Source organism: Lissotriton helveticus, chromosome 2_1 (genome assembly GCF_964261635.1).
Source record: "Lissotriton helveticus chromosome 2_1, aLisHel1.1, whole genome shotgun sequence".
In the NCBI taxonomy this organism is placed as follows: domain Eukaryota; kingdom Metazoa; phylum Chordata; class Amphibia; order Caudata; family Salamandridae; genus Lissotriton; species Lissotriton helveticus.
In genome coordinates this window covers 1,604,859,411-1,604,879,258 of record NC_136059.1, presented here as the reverse complement: position 1 = coordinate 1,604,879,258, position 19,848 = coordinate 1,604,859,411, and the positions used below count along the sequence as shown (strand labels likewise).

The 19,848-nt window shown below is 42.0% G+C and overlaps 1 protein-coding gene and 1 long non-coding RNA gene across 10 annotated transcripts in view; one reads left to right on the top strand and one right to left on the bottom strand.

The window, feature by feature from the left end:
• LOC144818801 (uncharacterized) overlaps positions 1–19,848 on the bottom strand; it is a 136,119-nt gene that overhangs the window by 91,429 nt on the left and 24,842 nt on the right. Inside the window, exon 2 of the long non-coding RNA XR_013607162.1 lies at positions 2,669–2,924. This is a non-coding gene — a long non-coding RNA (uncharacterized LOC144818801). The remainder of the gene's footprint in view (positions 1–2,668; positions 2,925–19,848) is intronic.
• The window catches only part of ADGRL3 (adhesion G protein-coupled receptor L3), a 777,598-nt gene continuing 760,527 nt past the window's right edge, over positions 2,778–19,848 (top strand). For 8 of the 9 annotated variants that reach the window (XM_078676564.1, XM_078676569.1, XM_078676568.1 and 5 more), the window contains exon 1: positions 2,783–2,915. In XM_078676564.1, the coding sequence (XP_078532690.1) occupies positions 2,861–2,915 (55 nt within the window). In that variant the 5' untranslated portion in view covers positions 2,783–2,860. Of the gene's footprint in view, positions 2,916–19,848 lie in introns of all 9 variants that reach the window. The other variant, XM_078676566.1, reaches the window with a different exon arrangement.

Sequence of the window (19,848 nt, the reverse complement as noted above, 5' to 3'; positions counted from 1 at the left end):
TTGTTGCTTTCTATAAATCCCCCTGCTCGTCAATACTCCTGTCTTGTAATTACCAAACCGGAGTTTGCTGAAGGGCTAAGGTGGGGAGAAAGGGTCAACCCTGCAATGTGACCAAGGATAAAACTGTATGAGCTGTAATGTCTCCTACCCCAGGCATTCTAATGAATCAGTGTGCATGTTTTATGCAGAACGTTGATCTTTCTGTGTCTTTCTATTGTGATACTCACACACTCACCTGCTTCAAACACCCATTTAATAGGCATAAAGTTTGCAAGAGGACACTACGATGAGATGTCTAACAACTTTACAAATTTTCTTATCAGTGCTAACAAAATAAATATAGGAGTGCCTCCTGTCTGCTGTGGGACCTAATAAAATGGTAGTGCAGCCTTTGATTGCAACACTAGGAACATAACATGAAGTAAACTATTGAGCCCTTGGCCACTCATGTTAAGAGGATTAAGGGAATAAACAATCTGTTGGGTGGTCCCAAGTTGTTTATATTAGTTTGTAAACGTGAGAACATGTCACCCTGCATCAGCTCAGATTTTGATGAGCTTCTGGAAGCATGAGCTGCAAATGAAAACACAGTCATTGGGCATAATCATACATAGTCATTGGGCATAATCTGGGAGAGCGAGTGACAAGACTAATCAAGGACCCAAAGGTCGAGTGATTTGTAAATATCAAAGGGACTTACACAGGTCAGCTTTTCAAATTCACCAAATGTGTTATTGAATTGTCCTCTTTTTGCAGAATCATCCAAATTGTCATTTCATGTTCTCATATTGCAGTCTCATTGTTGTTATTTGTTTTTATTTCTTTCTTTATGCAAAAATGGAAAATAAAATTTAAAAAAAATGAAAATAAAATTCACCAAATGTGTTATCTTATTTCCATATATTTCACTCAGAAGTAGACACATGTCACTGGACACTGGCTGTAGTCTACAAATCCACCTTTTCTTTAAAAAGCAGGGCCAGATTTACAAAGAGTTCGCGTAACGCAGCAGCAAGTAAAGTGGCTGCGCTTCGTGAATGGGAGAGAGGAGGACTGCATCATATTAACTAAGATGCGTTTCAGAAAATATCAAATAAGATGCGTTGCAGTTCTGCTCTCGCCCTGCGCGGCACACTTTTGGCTGCCATGTGCCAACAGAGCCACCCGTGCACCATAGTGTAAGGATGTCTGTGTTGGGTTCAGCAGAGAAGTGGCCCCTCCCTGCACAAAAACTATGTCTTAAGCATTTCTCTCTTTGTATATTTGCTGTAGAATGCAGTATACATGCAAAGAGGAAACAAGGAGGAGAAATGAGGAAATTTCTCCTCATTACAGCTGCCTCAGGGAGGTGCAGATTGTGCAGAAATCCCTCGCGACAATTCTTTGTAGAGATTTGCGTCAAAACCCATGATGGGTAGGTGATTTGGAACACCCATGCACCACCCTTGGAACGCCCCATTGATGCAAGTAACGCATTTGTATCTTACTCCTGACTTGTGAATTTTTCTGGAATTTCCGGGGTTAACACACAATTGATCAAGGGGAAAAAAGTGGTGTGAATCAGGCCTTTTTGACTCTCCTGGGCTAATTAAAATATTGTATTATTCTCTTCAAAAACGAAAGCACAGAAGAAAAAACGCCTCAATGCATGAAAGCATAAACTACACACGATTCTCAAAAGAACACAGAGGTGCAATTTAGATGTTGGATATTTAATATTGAATTATCTTGTAATCTTGGCTATTTACTTTTATTTACATATTTAAGGGATACATATGCACAATCTACACTACAAAAGACTACATTTCCCACATGCACATTCACAATTGGCATAAAACGCGGACACACTAGGGGGAGGGCCCTGGGCGTGGCAACAGACATCAAAATAGATATAGGAGTACACTTACCCAGTGGTCCAAATTGTGGACCTTACAGACCTTCAGGAATACAGTTGTTACACCTATCAGAGCACCTAAATTACACCCAAATGTACCAGCCAGTAAATGTGTGGGAGAACACTAAACAATCAGATTTTCATAACATACATGTAGGAAGGAGTGCCATATTAGATATGTTACAAACTGTTAAAATGTCAGTATTCGTCTAACCAAATCGCTGCATTACATTGGCATTCTTCATATTCTTCATAAATTGTGTTAGGTAAAGTTTTCTAGTGCATCGTTCTACATGAATTGCATACTTATATTGGCGTATCTTGTTCATATGTACATTGGCAACGGTTGTTGCGAAGGTCCAAGTGTTTCCACAAGTTTGTGCGTTATGTACAAACACAATCAAAGTTTATGCTTTTTGCCATTTCCTAATTTTTACCAAGACTTATGCCCATAGACTTAATTTATTCTTGCCTGCATACCTATTACATATTATCAAATAAAAATGATCCACATGCTTATTTTTCGCTTTCATGTACACATGCTTACAACCAACCAAACCTTAGTATTAAACCTTGTTAAGTATGATTGAATCAACGTTTTGCCCAACTGGTCATTACTAATATTCTTAAGTGTCTTGTAAAATATAACTGCCCAGAAAAGGTATTTGATAAACTTGTATTTTTAGAAAAGTGTCTTAACAAACTTTTTTAAAAATAAAAGAATTAAATGTTCAATCAGGTAAATGCCTTGGACATATGAGCTGGGTTACTTACATGTCTTTTTTCTCTTTCTTTTTTAGGTTGCAAGCCGTGGCTCTTTTGCTGTTTGTACATTTGTTTGATTTTATGTCTTGGGATGTAAATACCAGATCTGCCAGGGAGGAGCCTGAAGAGTCAAAGGGAACCGCTCTCATTCCATCTTGAGAAGTCCATTCTAGAGGTACCACCAGGCATTATTTCACAGCCATGTGGTCACCTCAGCTGCTGTTCTTCATGATGCTCGCCTATCCAATGATACATGGTAAGAGAACTGAAAGAATATTGTGAATTACAGTAATAAGAAAATATATCTCACAACATGGTGATATTATAAAGAGGCGTAATGCTCAGACTACCTTACTGAAATGTTCCTCACAGGGCTCTTACCATATCGGGCTTCTTTAAGACAGTGAAAAGTTTATTTTTAATTTTTAAAGTATCACATGTGATATATTTTTGCTGCTACATTCTTTATTAATGTAACAATTGCTTTTCTTTAATTGCATTTAATACCCTCCCTTCCTCTTGCAAATCAAGCATTCATCAGTGTTACTTTGTATGAATAAATGTGTCTGCAACATACACTAATTCAAATGAAAACATTAACATTTATTGCAGGTATCTCCAACCTTTACAATAATAAGAGCTACTTATGTTCAGTAAAAATCATCCTGAGCTACTAATATTGTGACCACATCATGCAAATTTATATTAGTTGCCACCATTTGCAAGATTACCAGCACTGATCATTTCAGTGCATCAGGCTTGGTTGCCAGCAGTAATGCAAAAAACACTTTGTCAATGTAAAACGCCTCTATCTGGGTAATATATAACATTCATAGAAGCTATGCCCCTAGCACCAAGTAATAATATTAGTAATAAGTCTTCACAGCGCTACACGATACATCACTCAAATCTCAGCTTTAAATATATTGTGGAAATGTAATCATTTTTCTTCAAACATCAGCTTATGTGTTTTGAAAATATACACATTTTCATCTTCAATACACACTTTTGAGTTTTGATATGCATATAATAATTCAGCCAAGGAATAGCTTCTCATTTAGTATGCTGGGCTTCACTCAGGATACTACTTACAGGTAGCTGGAGAGCTACCAGTAGCTCATGAGCTCCTTGTTAGAGAAGCCTGATTTATTGTATTTACTGAATATCTACATCAAAATCCCATAAAAATACTAAACAGTGGTATCAAGCAAGATCCCACCAACTCTGTTGAGAGTTGGGTTCCCATTCGAGGCAAAAGGGGCACTTTTGTTGGCTACTTCCCGCTATGCAAATGAGTTGTTAAAATAAGTTTACGCTGTGGCTGCAAAATCTGATCAAGCATTGTCAAGGCCAATAAGTTTGGTGAAGGCCACTAGCCTTTTGCCTTTGGTAATACTTGCTTTCTTTTCTCATGGTTTTGGCAAAAAATCTATGGTTGGGTGTGATTTTGGCTTCTCGCTAATCTAGAAAAAGTAGTAAATAAAAGCAAAATTATTTTTTGTTCATTGAAATCACACATTGCCCCTGGCACTTAAGGGAACTAATTTGAGTGTCAATGTGCCCCTTATGAAAGGGTAGAATGGCGTCACTCACAATGAAGCTAGCCAGCGGCTGAAGTGGGTTGACCCAGTACCCCATGACTGTAAGCTGTTCCGGGTCTAGCTGAAAGCTTCCCCACGTAATTACATTGAATTATAATATTAGTAAAATTAAAAGGTCTTGGCTAGTGCAGGAGCTTAAAACCAATATCTGTGGACTTGCCACAATGTGTCACCATCTGCTGTTAGGATGCCCCTGAGATGCGCAGCTGCTTGTAGACGAATCAAGTTATAAATAGCTCACGTTTACAAAGGAAAGGTTATGATGGACTCAAAATAATATTTTAACACCTATATGAGCAGGTTACTTAACTGAAACACCAATTTCCCTATTAAGAGAAATTAATTTCCTCCAAAAATCTATTTTCCCCCTTCCCTTCTACTAAGAGCATCTTTATCTTAAAATGTGTATAGCCCTGCACAAATACAACCTGTGCAGACAGGAGCTACAGAATCCTGTCATACAAGTCCATCAGCATAGAGTTCCAGGGCCTCAAATATCAACAACAAATCCCCAACTTGCGCTTTCAGCACATTATACCCCAGAGTACCACAGACCTTTACACTCCCGTAGAGGACATGCGCTCCCATTCTTACCACACCTCTGATAAACAGCAACATTCACACAGAGTGCCCTGTATTCATCAGGGTGACACAAGCACCTATTCACACACATGCACAACAAATCACCTAGCTGTGCAGCTGAGCCCCCTTCTTCACATATGCCTAGAGCTGGGTTATCATTCGTCTGCCCTAGTCACCCTTCAACCTACCTCAGCATGTTAGATTTGTACACCCAGCCATAAGGTGAACATGGACAAGGGGCCTAAGTGTGGCTGACTCCCACACAGGCATACATATTGAAGAAGGACTTTCTTCCAAGTATTACCCCACTTTTTCCTCTACAGCATCCATATTAGGACCCAACTGGTTTTGATCAGGAGGCATCCTGGTGATAGTTATCAGGACCACAGCCCTCCCAAAACATACACCAGACATCTAGAAAGGCTTGGTGAGCCATACAAGAGAAGAACCAAGAATAAATCAATGAGACAGAACAGGTGTTTCTGGTACTCCAGAGCGGCTTGCACCCCCTTGATCAAGGTCACTCTTAGGGATGGAGAGGAGCAGCCTTTTCTGGGCCAACTTTGAGACAATCATAATGAAGGCTTCTGGTATCCCAGAAAGACAACACTCAGCACTCTGCCAAACCTCGAAATAAATGACTACCGAGGGTCACTAACGTCCATAAAGAGTCTACAGCTAAACATAGCCGTCTTACATCTACCAAACCGCGTTAAAGCAAATTGCAGTCAGAACACAGGTGACATGTGGAGCGACTGTGGCGCTGAGTGGGTTTCACACACACGTTGCGGGGTGGAGAGAAGATGACATTAGTGTGGATGCCTGAAGCTAGACCTAATTGCTTCAACACGTGCCTTCTTCCAAACCACGTTGTCCTCTGTATATTATCAGCAAGCGTGTTCTACTGCTTCCTTCGTTCACGTCATAAGGACTGTCAATAATGCCCCTTTCGACACAGAACATCGCCACTGGCATTTTAACCATTGTGTCAGAGGAAAGGTGCCATTAATGACAACTCACTAAGACTAATCGTGGAAAACAAGTTCAGGAAATGAAGACATCTCATTATGTCTTTGCAAATTATTACAAGGCGATAATGACTCATCGTATTTGCAGTGCCACATTTGTAATTGCTAGACATTAACGCGTTTATTAATGTCTTATACCATTTCTAAAAGAAAAGTGGAAGCCGGATTCTCCAACGGTGAGCGAATAAATATACAGTGTAGCATAAAAAAAGTGACAAAAACTAGACACGGAGAGATTATTTCTGCAAATGCTGCAAGGGTTGCTAGAACACTGGCCTCGCGGCGCTAGTTCTCACATGAGCACAGGGATTCGAGACAATCTTCTCACCTCTTCGGCTTATGGTTTATAGTGTTCTGTGGCCTTTTATGATTACCTGCTGTAGGAAAACTGCTGAAACACACACCAATGGCTGTGACATACGCACCTAACTCAATTTTTCCATTGGTGCAACAACAAATTTGAATTTAAAAAAGGCACCGAATTGTGGGTGTCTAATCAAGGTGTATACATCCCTGATGAAGTGTCTTGAGCGTGTCTTATCGAGAGTTTATTGACGCAACTGTAGCAATATATTTGATGGGGGTAAGCCTATATTTAATGCAAATTTATCCTTCTGAGACATTTCCAATTGCTTCTATCAGTTGAGTAATAATAACCCGTGTTTGGATAATCCATTCGCATTTAAGTGACATCTGAAAATAAACGACTATTGAACGGTATATCTTAGACAATAAACTTACTAACGTGGATATCAGGAGAACCTTCGCCATATGTGATCCTGCAGCAGTATACAACTCCACCACCATAAAAACAGCGAAGCCCTGCTCCCACAAAGCATACAACCTGCCACACATGCCCCTATAACACAGAATATGTTTCTTTGATGCACACACGCCAAGTACAGACACCGCAGCAGATTAATGAGTCTCCTAGCGTAAGAAACATGTTGTATGTAATGCGCTGGTCCTTGAAACTCCACAAAAAAAGGTGTGGAACCGTAGAGAAAGTATAAACAGATGCCTCCCGAGTATATGTACTCTTTCTAGATCCACACAACCTACCGGAGTTATCATTGGTCTTGGACAGGACTGGACTGTACCCTTATGAATAGAAATTTCTAAAGCTGTAGTGTAGCAACACTGGGGCATGGCCTATGGTTAGTGCTTGAAACAGTGTAGACGTACGTTTTGGCCCTTTGTTCTAATATCTTTAATCAATGGTTTAGGCTTCCTTGCTCTGGAAGGAAAAAGACTTAAGAGTGCAAAGTCATTTAAAAAAAACATAATTATTGAATAAGTACTTCTCAGTTTGGCCCAATGCGACATTTTACTCCAGAGCGTACCTGTCCGTAGCCCTCATAGACTGCAAGACTTATCACCACCTTTGTTAGGGACAGAATAGTTTCAATGACATCCACTGACACACCATTTAAAATGTCTTCAAAAACTGTAGATAAATGTAGATAATTTAATATTGCAGACTTGAATTAGAAATCAATAACGTAAAAGGGTTGATTTTTTTGCCATTATTAATTAATATCACTGTGCGTCCTGTTTAGCCCAAAACCATACTAAGGCCACTTAAAATGTGCTGCGTGAAATTAACAACAAATTGATGGTCCATTACATAGCCCAAAATTTGTTTTAGCTATGAAAGACTTTTGGTAGGACCAAAATGTACCCTCGGGTGCCTTATGGGACAGTAAGTCAGCATATTCGATCATCTACTTCAAGATATTCTCAATAGCAGTATTACTTTCAAGTTTGGTGATAGCACTTTTCAGGAAAGTGGTAGTTACCCCTCATCAAAAAGGGATTCCATTGGAAACTGTAGGTTATACCTTGACTGGCTTTAAGAGAAAAATGGTTTGACTGCACAGGACTCACATTGGAGCGCAGCGAAGATGATTGTAGGTGGTGACTACTAATACTCTTGCTTGATGACCGGTCCCAGTTTTCATCATTATTTTGGGCCAGAGTAAGATGGAGAAAGTCCGACAGAGAAGAAAGACGTTAGAAGATATAAACAGAAAAAAACAGAGAGAAATGTAGAAAGCAGAAATGGGAAAGAACTTGCAAGAGTGTGATAAAGAGACAGGAAGTGTAAGGCAGGTCTAAAAAAAACATAAAAATTGACCAGACCTGCAGGTCTAGTGACTTGAATAATCTACTTGACCTACCTGTAATGCTCGACCCATAAACTGGTCTTAAATTGTGATCTTCTCCAAATAATTTATTTCACCTATCTGCTATCACATATGAGAACAACTTCAAATATTTTGGCTCAACATGTCTTTTGTACAAAAAAGACTCCTCTGTTTGATTTAATAGATTAATCTTTATCTCCATGTATAATGTGAATCACGCCCATATATAGGCTACACATGACCCCTGACTTGCCTCCTAGTTCACTAATTGCATTGTCAATTGTAATCAGGATCGGGAATGTTTTTCAGTTCATGCTTAAAAATTCTCAATTTTAAATACTATATTTCTAAAGCATGATGTGAAAGTGACCTGTCACATACAGTCAGCACATTTCCCATTGAAATAGTGACAAAATGTCTCACTGATGTTTTACTGGAAAAACTATATAGCAAAGAAACAATGTTTGGAAATAGGTTTCTGCAAATATTTATAATATGCAGAAACAACAGTTGATGGACAGAATGCAGAACAATGTCATACATTCACCCCAGTACAGAGATCTGGGCCTTAATCCGTCGTTTTTTTGCTCACCATGCCCTTTCACTTTGAACCCAGCCATATGCAAATCAGTCTTGATCCGAACTCCCAAGCCAGGTTCTCCCTGGACTGGAAACAAGCATCCTAGGACCGGTTTCAGCCAGGAAAGCTTGATTCCAGTGGCATGGAGAGCATGGGACCCACGTCTGGGCATACGGGACCACTCGGGTGACAAATGCAAAAACAACAGTTGATGGACAGAATGCAGAACAATGTCATACATTCACCGAGTACAGAGATCTGGGCCTAAATCCATAGTTTTTTTGCTCACCATGACATTCCAGTTTGAACCCAGCCATATGCAAATCAGTCTTGACCCTGTGCCTCATGGGAACAGCTCAGCCCGAACTGCCAAGCCAGGTTCTCCCTGGACTGAAAACAAGCATCTTCGGACCTGTTTCATGGTTTCCCCCCTCTTCAGCCAGGATAGCTTGAATCCAGTGGCATGGAGAGCACGGGACCCACGTCTGGGCATACCCATCCGATTATGTTCAAATATTTATCATTTACACATAACCAAGCAAAGTCCTGATTTGTTTTGATCCTAATAAAATCTTTGTTTCCATCACACTTCTGAATTAGAAAAACAAAAGTGCTTTCATAATTGTTCATTTTCAAGCTATTTATATACGGAGTGCGTTAGAAGAAAACATGACAACCTTTAGGCTTTCTCAAGGATTGTCAGACAGTGCACTTTAGAAAATCCTCTAACCTTGCAGTGAGAAAAAAAGTAAACAGTAATAATCTCCAAGATAAAATAAGCAGCAATTTGTAAGAAGAAAGAATCTGACCTCTGTTTTTAATGCACAGCACATAAGACAAGATAGGGAGGTGTTTTAAAGGCATCTTTATTGCTCATTCACTTTCTGAATAAACATTGTTCTTTGCCAGCTCGAGGCAGTAGATTTTTCGAGGCCTGTAAGGTGATGGAAAGGAGGCACGGAGTAAATCCAATACTAAGAATAATTAATATTTGCACGCAGCAACTCTGGTGACAGGATCCTGAGAAAAAGTTTGGTACTCTGCACATACTTTTTTTATACAAAGTAAGCACCCTTATTACGAGGAACAACAAAAGCGAAGGGCACAAAGAAAACATCAGAGTCGTTTTACACCAGGAGTACAGTATGGTGTCCAGGATGATTTTAGATTTCTAATTTCTATGAAACAACCTTTACTGTTAACTCAGCTCCCCTTTTTTTTAGTTATTGAGTAAGGATGCTTATAAACGGCATGCCCTTTTGGGCTGTGATCCATTCTAAAATTGTTGCACCACAGAATAGAGGCAAAGTTAAATACAAATAAAATGTTCTCAAAAGACTGCAGTTAGAGTTGCATAGGCAGTGGCAGAGCAATGGCCAGGAGTGTCTCCAGCATCCGAGGGAATGCTACATTGGCGGAGCATACAAGACACTAGTTAAGCAACTCAATGATGCAAGATATTTTTCATTGCAATTCACAATTGTTCCCTACAGATTGAAAGAACTACAAAATAAAACCACAGCCTCCTACAGTTAAACGTAAAAACACCCAAATCACTCTAGCTGGTTACGAGAACAATTTGACATAGATGTTAGGAACCCTCCTGCGCACGCCCATCGCTACGTCTCAATGGCAGACGTGTACTTGGCGAACACCACTAAATGTAGTATGGTAAAACACCTTTATGACACAACTTTAATTCCGCATACCTTCACTCCGCATACCATTACAACGAATGTACTATTACTACGCAATTTTATAATAACGCAAGCTATTATATCTTATATGCTTTTACCACGCATGCTTTTACAACGAAATTCGTTGTAAAAGCATGAATGGTAAAAGCATATGTTTTTAATATTTAAGTTTAAGGAAAGTATATAGTTTTAGTTGGGGGTGTTGGGGTATATGTTTTAGGGGTTATGGGGTATTTTAAGGGTTGGTTTGGGGTTCTTGGGTATTTTTAGGGTTATGGGGTTATTTCGATTTTGGGGTGCAGGAGATCTTTTTAGGGTTCAGGGTTAGTTTAGGTTTTGGGGTGTAGGGGGGTTTATTAGGGTTCAGGGTGGGTTATGAAGTACAGTGGTATTTTTAGGGTTCAGGGCTAGGTTTGGGTTTTGGGGTACAGGGGTATTTTTAGGGTTCAGGGCTAGGTTTAGGGGTACAGGGGTATTTTTAGGGTTCAGGGCTAGGTTTGGTGTACAGGGGTATATTTAGGGTTCAGGGCTAGGTTTGGGTTTTGGGATACAGGGATATTTTTAGGGTTCAGGTGTAGGTGTGGGTTTTGGGGTACAGGGGTATTTTTAGGGTTCAGGGCTACGTTTGGGTTTTGGGGTACAGGGGTATTTTTAAGGTTCAGGAATAGGTATGGGTTTTGGGGTACAGGGGTATTTTTAGGGTTCAGGGATAGCTTTGAGTTTTGGGGTACAGGGGTATTTTTAGGGTTCAGGGATAGGTTTGGGTTTTTGGGCGCAGGGTGTATTTTTAGGGTCACGATGGGTTAGTGTTTAAGGGTGCTGGGGTATTTTAAGGAGTACGGGTAGGTTAGGATTTTGGGGTGCTGGGGTATTTTAAGGGACCAGGGTGGGATTCGTTTTTAGGGTGAAAGGGTAATTAAAATATATATATATAAACATAATATATATATTTGTAGAATATATATATATATATATAAATAATGAATATATATATATATATAAATATGCATTAATATGTATAAATATCTATCTATCTATCTATATATATATATAAACGTGTATATATATATATATATATATATATATATATATATATATATATATATATAGATATATATATATATATAGATATAGATATAGATATTACCTACTGGCGGTCGCCAGTAGGTATATATAGTTAGGATTTTTTCTCTATGGGTTTTTTGAAAATTCTATGTCTAATAACTTTGGCGTTTGTGGACGGAATTGGCTGAAATTTTCAGGAAAATGGCACATTTTGTTTCTGAGCAGCCCCTGAAAATTTTGGGGGGGTTCGTCAAGGGGGGGCCGAGAAAAAAGGGGGGTCCCAAAACGCGTTTTTCCCATGTTAATTTCCATAGGGCGGTTGGCCTCACTTTTAGCCCGAACGGCTGAATGGATTTGCACGAAACTTGGCAAAATTGTAGGGACTGGTAGCCCGATGTGCCTTTTGTAGGTCTCAATATATGTGCTTCAGTGGATTTTGAGAAATTAATGTTCAAAAAAAGATATATATCTGTAACAGCGGACTGGGCAGCGCTCCGCTACGCGTACTTTTCGCGCAACGGAGCTTTGTGAAGCGAAGCTGATTGGTTCTCCGGCGTCTGTCAACATTCCAAACAGTCCGTAGCGGCCGCCATCTTGTCTCTCGGTAGGATCGAGAGACAAGAGGAGGCCAAAGCGAAGGGGCAAATGACCATAAGGGGGCATAGTACATTGTCGCTCACCCCCTAGGTTTGATGTGGAGGTTTTAAAAGGGCCCCGCGGGGCAAAAAAAAATAAAAATAATAATAATCGAACAGCTGAATGGATTTGCACGAAACTTGGCAAAATTGTAGGGACTGGTAGCCCGATGTGCCTTTGCTAGATCTCAATATATGTGCTCCAGTGGATTTTGAGAAATTAACGTTCAAAAAAAGGTATATATCTGTAACAGCGCACCGCTTCGCGTACTTTTCGCGTTACGGAGCTTTGCGAAGCGAAGCTGATTGGCTCTCCGGTGTCTGTAAACATTCCAAACAGTCCGTAGCGGCCGCCATCTTGTCTCTCGGTAGGATCGAACAGCTGAATGGATTTGCACGAAACTTGGCAAAATTGTAGGGACTGGTAGCCCGATGTGCCTTTGCTAGGTCTCAATATATGTGCTTCAGTGCATTTTGAGAAATTAACGTTCAGAAACAAGATATATATCTGTAACAGCGCTCCGCTTCGCGGAGATAAAATTATATGTGTATTACCTAGCTGTTGCTAACACCAGTTAGCGACGGCTAGTAGAAGATAGCGACCATCTTGGGCCCCACTTTGCATGTGAGTGATATTTATCACTAATGACATGCAAAGTGGGCATGCCAAGATGTTAGCGACTGGAAACAGTCGCTAACATCGCTATCTCCTATTATCAACTTTTGGAAATATTCGAGATAAGGGCGAATATCTCCAAAAGCTACCACCTGCCCTGAGCAGTTCTTAGCCATGTTATCCAATGGGAGGTGGATAACATGGCTAAGAGCATTAGCTCGGTAATGCATGAATATCGCTGAGTTTTCAGCGATATTAATGCATTGCGGTCGTTTTTTATCGTATTTCCGATAAACCTTGATAATAGCAAGGTTTATCTGCGATGATTTCTGACGGTAAAAAAATCGTTGCTAAGCATCGTTAGGGATAAATATCGCTTAACTTTGGTAATATGCCCCAACATCTGTTAACGTTCGATTCGAAGGAAATCAGGAAGTGTTGAAAAACATTGTCTGCGCCATCTTGTCTTTTTTCAAATGCCACACTTTTGTCGTGCACGGCAGCCATTTTAGATGCCTTGACCAGACCCACTCTGTGCACGCTGTCGATCCTTAGCATGGCTCCCCACCCTCGCAAGCATCTCCCCCAGGCAGTGGTCACCCCCGCTCTCTGTCTTATGCATGGGTAATAAACCTCCCCCATCTGCGCTGCTGTTCCCTGAGAATCACACCCTGTGCCCGCCCGACACCTCCCTTTCGCCCTATTCACTACCGCACCCTCTGACACTCCTTTTCCTCTGTGTCCGATTGTCCAGGCTGGTCCTAGGGTATCAGCTAGCCCTGCAGATGTAGTTTATGGCCACAGCTGTAAAGAATCACCCCTCTTCAAAGGAGTTATAGTAGATCAAGGCCCACACTCGATGAGATCCGTCACAGCAGAAGCGTTGCTATTATCTGAAAACCATCCTGTATTGTGATTGGGGAGGGGACCGAGCCTGAAGCGGAAGATTCCAGGGATGACTGTTTGTACATCAAAGTTTTTACAATTATGTGTCACATTAAAAATATATAGCACTCCGACAAAGTAGTAAGATTATAAAACTTTAATAATTTATAAATATATACAAGAAAACAAAAATAGTAATAACATATAAACATTTTTAGGGAAAAACAACGAAGTAGCGGTCGGCTGTGCGAATAGTCCCAACGCAGCACAACGTCCAGATTTCCGGCGTGGGGCGTCGCGGGGGGTGGGTCATCAGTAGCAAACTGTTGTGCGAATAGTTCCAAGGCAGCAGAACGCGCCGAAATCTAAATGACACGAAAGTGATGTCTAGTAAGTTGCCACCCAGCAAATAACGGCATGGGGCGTCGCGGGGGGTGGGTCATCAGTAGCAAACTGTTGCGCGAATAGTTCCAAGGCAGCAGAACGATGGCACCAAGGTGATGTCCAGTAAGTTGCCGCACTGGTTTTGGTATCCTACAATGCTGCTCCGAATAACGGCGTGGAGCGCCCCGGGGGAGGCGGCGTGAACGGGCCTCTCCAGGTGGAGTGTCATCTGTTGTAGTGGGGCGCCCCTTTACCGTTTCAGTTGCCATTCCGTCCGTTTTTGGTCCACTGTGTCAAAAGCCGCAATTCAGCTGAGTTGCGCCCACTCTTGCGGTGCAGCGATAGGCGGCTGTCACAGGACTCTCAAAATGGCGGCAGGCTGTTTCCTTTTTGGGCCTGGTCCATTGAAATGGCCCTGGGACACCTTGGAAATCGGACGCTTGTCTGCTAGGTCTTGGACCCCATTCTCGAAAGCGTCCCCTCCGCCTTGAGAATTCATCAAAAGTTTTGGGGGCTCCGACTCCTGCAGGCTTCTGGTGGGGAGCGGCTGCCATGATTGCTCGCGGAATGACCACGACGGAGCCACGAGATGGTGGTGCTCTCATGCTGACGCCAGCTTCAGTCTGAAACATCCAGAAACAAGGTGGGGCTTTCATCGTTTGGGAAAAAAAAAAGTTTTCATCCTATGAAAAGTGTTGTTTTTAGGTCACATGATCAAGCCTTCCATCATTAGGAAACCAAAAGTAAAATGAACCAATGAAAAGTTTTATAAACAAGTCACATGACCTGTTATGCGGCATAGGGTGTAAAATGCGGAGAAAATACGTTGGCACGTGAGGCGGCGTCAGTAGCGGACCGATGTGCGAATAGGCCGAAGGCAACACAACGCGCCAAGATCCGGATGGCACCGAGGTGGTGTCCAGCAAGTTGCAGCACTGGTGTGGCCATCCTACAATGCTGAAAGTCGGCGTGGGGCGCCCCGTTGGCCTGTGAGTTTGCGTCAGTAGCGGACCGATGTGCGAATAGGCCGAAGGCAGCACAACGCGCCAAGATCCGGATGGCACCGAGGTGGTGTCTAGTAAGTTGCCGCACTGGTGTGGCTATCCAACAATGCTGAAAGTCGGCGTGGGGCGCCCCGTTGGCCTGTGAGTTTGCGTCAGTAGCGGACCGATGTGCGAATAGGCCGAAGGCAGCACAACGCGCCAAGATCCGGATGGCACCGAGGTGGTGTCTAGTAAGTTGCCGCACTGGTGTGGCCATCCAACAATGCTGAAAGTCGGCGTGGGGCGCCCCGTTGGCCTGTGAGTTTGCGTCAGTAGCGGACCGATGTGCGAATAGGCCGAAGGCAGCACAACGCGCCAAGATCCGGATGGCACCGAGGTGGTGTCTAGTAAGTTGCCGCACTGGTGTGGCCATCCTACAATGCTGAAAGTCGGCGTGGGGCGCCCCGTTGGCCTGTGAGTTTGCGTCAGTAGCGGACCGATGTGCGAATAGGCCGAAGGCAGCACAACGCGCCAAGATCCGGATGGCACCGAGGTGGTGTCTAGTAAGTTGCCGCACTGGTGTGGCCATCCTACAATGCTGAAAGTCGGCGTGGGGCGCCCCGTTGGCCTGTGAGATGGCGTCAGTAGCGGACCGATGTGCGAATGGGGCCAAAGGCAGCGCAACAATATTTTCTGATTTGAAGACACCACAAGGCGCTGAGATGCCAAGATCCGGATGGCACCGAGGTGGTGTCTAGCAAGTTGTGGCACTGGTGTGGCCATCGTACAATGGTAAAAGTCGGCGTGGGGCGCCCTGTTGGCCTGTGAGATGGTGTCAGTAGCGGACTGATGTGTGAATGGGGCCAAAGGCAGCGCAACAATATTTTCTACTATATTTTCGGAGTAGAAGACACCACAAGGCGCTGAGATGCCAAGATCCGGATGGCACCGAGGTGATGTCTAAGTTGCGGACTGATGTGCGAATGGGGCCAAAGGCAGCGTAACAATATTTTTTGTATGGAAGATACCACTAGGCGTTGAGATGCCAAGATTCGGATGGCACCGAGGTGATGTCTAGCAAGTTGCTGTACTGGTGTGGTCATCCTACAATGCTGAAACTCGGCGTGGGTCGCCCCATTAGCCTGTGAGATGGCGTCAGTAGCGGACCGATGTGCGAATAGGCCGAAGGCAGCACAACGCGCCAAGATCCGGATGTCACCGTGGTGGTTTCATAGTTGAGAGGCACTTCATCTGCAGTGGGGCGCCGAGATCCGGATGGCACCGAGGTGATGTCTAGCAAGTTGCTGTACTGGTGTGGTCATTCTACAATGCTGAAAGTCGGCGTGGGTCGCCCCATTAGCCTGTGAGATGGCTGTTCTTTGGATTTGGGCCTGGTCCACTAAAATGGCCCTGGGACACCTTAGAACTCGGACGCTCGATTTTTTTTTCCTTTCCTGTACATGCAAAAAAAGGTAAATGCCCGGTATGTTACACGCTTCATCTGCCACGATGAACTCTCCAGAGGAACCGAAAAAAAATATAGTTGTGGTAACTATACCATGCATCGTCATATGGAGAGGTGGCACCAATTAATTATAGTGCTGCATAAAAGAGAGATTTGGAGGAGAACCCCTGACCTGCTAGTACATTCATCAAAGAAGTGGCACTGAGAGCTTCAGAGGCAAGGGAAACGGTCCCAAATATTTAGAAGAACTTTGGAAAGATTAAAATGACATGTTTAGATTAATTTACCACAATTTCATGTGGGCAGATGAGTGTTACTCTAATAAATACAGCATATGAACATCATCATAGTCGATGGTTGGTAGAGACATTTTGACTATATCCTGGACCTGCCCGTCCTCGCCCAAAATGGCGCCGGAATAAATGGGACTCGTAACTCCTTGTTGTGTACTGGTTGCAGAACCTTGAAATCACGAGATACGTATGCAGTTTTGAAGCACATGGCGGGCGGGGACGAGAATTGATTGAATATTTCGACATCCCTATTGATATTAAGTTCTGATGTGTTATTGATTACTGTACTGTTGAAAATTCGAATTAACGTCACCCATGGTACTTGCCCGCAAATGTATATCTAGATAATTTTATTGTAACTGGCCCTGTCGTATTTTAATTATAAAATGTACGTCCACCGATTCCGTAACTGTTAGACACCTTAGTTTTTGCAACCTAATGGCCCGCCCGTTACGTTCCTCTACAGTGTAAATGTCTATTCATCATATACGATTACAGTTTGCTCCGTGGCAGGCCCACGTGGTTATAGGCTCGTATTTGTATAATGAAATTTTCACAATAAAGGTTTTTAAAAGAAAACATGGTAGTAGTGTATACATTGGTAAAGTTTTTAATAATAGTCACTGTTTTAGAATCATTAAAAGGCAAGTGAAATAAAGCAGACCAATTACATGAAGGGTAAAAGGTATAATACGAAGGAACGCAGTAAAGATAAATGGTCAAGGGCTGTTGTGTTTTCTATTCCTGCAACATAAAGTGATCGATAAGAATCTCATATTCAGGCGTATCGGCGACTAAGACAGCAGGTCGACCCTCTTTTGCTCAACGGCTCCGTCATGGGACGAAGAAAAGCTCTTTTTCTCGAAAAAAGAATATATTTTACTTGCAGGACAGTTGTAAAATTTCCGGGAAAGTACATTAGCCTGGAACATTATAACATATATTTAAGAGAAAATAATGTTCGGAAGTAATTAAAAGCGTAATTTTTAGGTGATATGACCAAGGCTTTCATCATTAGAATAAGAAAAGTAAAATTAACCAATGAAAAGTTTTATTAACAAGTCACATGACTTGTTATGCTTACGTTACGCGCTGCGCGCCCCGGATGACTTCCGGATGCGCTAACGCGGCGCGTCATATGACGCATTACGCGACAACGCAGGTCCAGAATATAGTCAAAATGTCTCCACCAACCAGCGGTCGAAACACAACCCCTTTCAGCAGGCTAAATAGTTCTGTTAAATGACAACAGAAGGGACAGGCAACAAGAACCATCAGTCAAAGAGGGGAGGGCTAGTTCTTCTCTACCGGGTTACATTGGGGCGCTACCGGAACTGATCGAATTGGTAGTCTACAGTGTTTCTGGATGTTTCAGACCGAAGCTGGGGTTAGCATGAGAGCAGCACCATTTCGTAGCTCCGTTGTGGCCATTCCGCAACCAATCATGGCAGCCGCTCTTTATCGTTATTTTGGGCGGGGTGGGTGGCGGAGCCGAGCTGTTTTGCAGCCATCATTGTGTGGAGTTCAGTTCATCTCACTAGTTTTGTATTTGTCATGAGGGGTTGTTCCTAATGTTTCTATTTTAGCGAGGTCAAAAAGAGATCCCATTAGTGGCCTACTGATTTTGCTCGATTCCTTTTCTTTTTTTTTACACGATTTTTCGTTATCTGCAAAGACTAAACAGAGTATTGCGACTCTGTGTTTGTTTGTAAATAGAGAATGAACCAAAGAGAACTAATTCTAAAACAGTAAATACTTGGATAACAATCAATCAAATGGAGAGAGAAGCAGGCACGACGGATTACAACGGGGGCAAAGGCCTGCGTTAACTACCTTTCACTATCTGCAAAGAGAGAGTACTCCTAATAGAAATGAGGGGGGGCGGGGCACCATTCAAAGCAGATCAGTGTGCATAAACACGAAAATGTTTTCACTTACCACGTACTTGACATTCGACAGCTTATGATATTTGCTATTAAAAAACCATTGAAATTCACTGAAAAAACCATAGGTTATAGACCATATATAGTTAGGAATTAGCATTTACAAAACCTTGAAAATTCACTGAAAAAACCATAGGTTATAGACCATATATAGTTAGGAATTAGCATTTAAAAAACCTTATTTTACTCACACAAAACCATTGAAATTCCATATATAGTTAGTTGCACTAACTATATATCGCGCACCCGCAATCCACTGCTGATCATGTCACATATTACATCATTCATGACATGGTCAGTGACATCACTGATGACATCACTGATGACATCTCAAATGACATCACTGATGACATCACTGATGACATCTCATTTGACATCAATGACCACATCACTGATGATATCATTCATGTGACAATACAATGCATCTCCTCACATTTTAATATAACCTCTGTTTCACCCAGTGTTAAATACAGAGTATAATTTTTGAAACCATTGACACACCAATACTAGTTACTACATACGTACTCACTGATTCCTACGTCTACACACACATTCACTCATTCACCCATACAATCATTCATACATACAATCACTCATCTTTACAACACTATCATGTGCACTCATACACCTATACAGACACTCACACTCTGCCACTCATCCATGGAGTTACTCACACACCTAGTCAGTCCTGTAAAGAATCAATCACACTTCCATTTTCTTGTCTATACAGTTAAACATAGAGCACCTTACATTTTCAAACATATACTAACACATACTTACTTTCTTATACAATCATTGATACAAGTACACATTGATCTGCACAGAGTCACACACCTCCCAGCCAGCCACACACACACTCAGTCTCCCATACAAATACTTGGACAATCAATCAATAACCCATATAGTTAATCATATAGCTACTGATCAACACATGCAGCAGTTTACAGAACAACAGACATAATGATGCACAAATTAAGACAGTTTAGTCACTAACCCATGCACTCAGTGAGACACATTTAATCACTCACTCATACATTCAGTCATGCACCTACTAAATCCTTCGTCCAGACACTTATACATCTACTCATTCTTCAATATGTAAAACATATTTAAACTTTACAGAAACACACAGTCACTGGATGACGTCATCAGTGATCTCATCAGTGATGTCATTTGAGATGTCATCAGTGATGTCATCAGTGATGTCACTGACCATGTCATGAATGATGTAATATGTGACATGATCAGCAGTGGATTGCGGGTGCGCGATATATAGTTAGTGCAA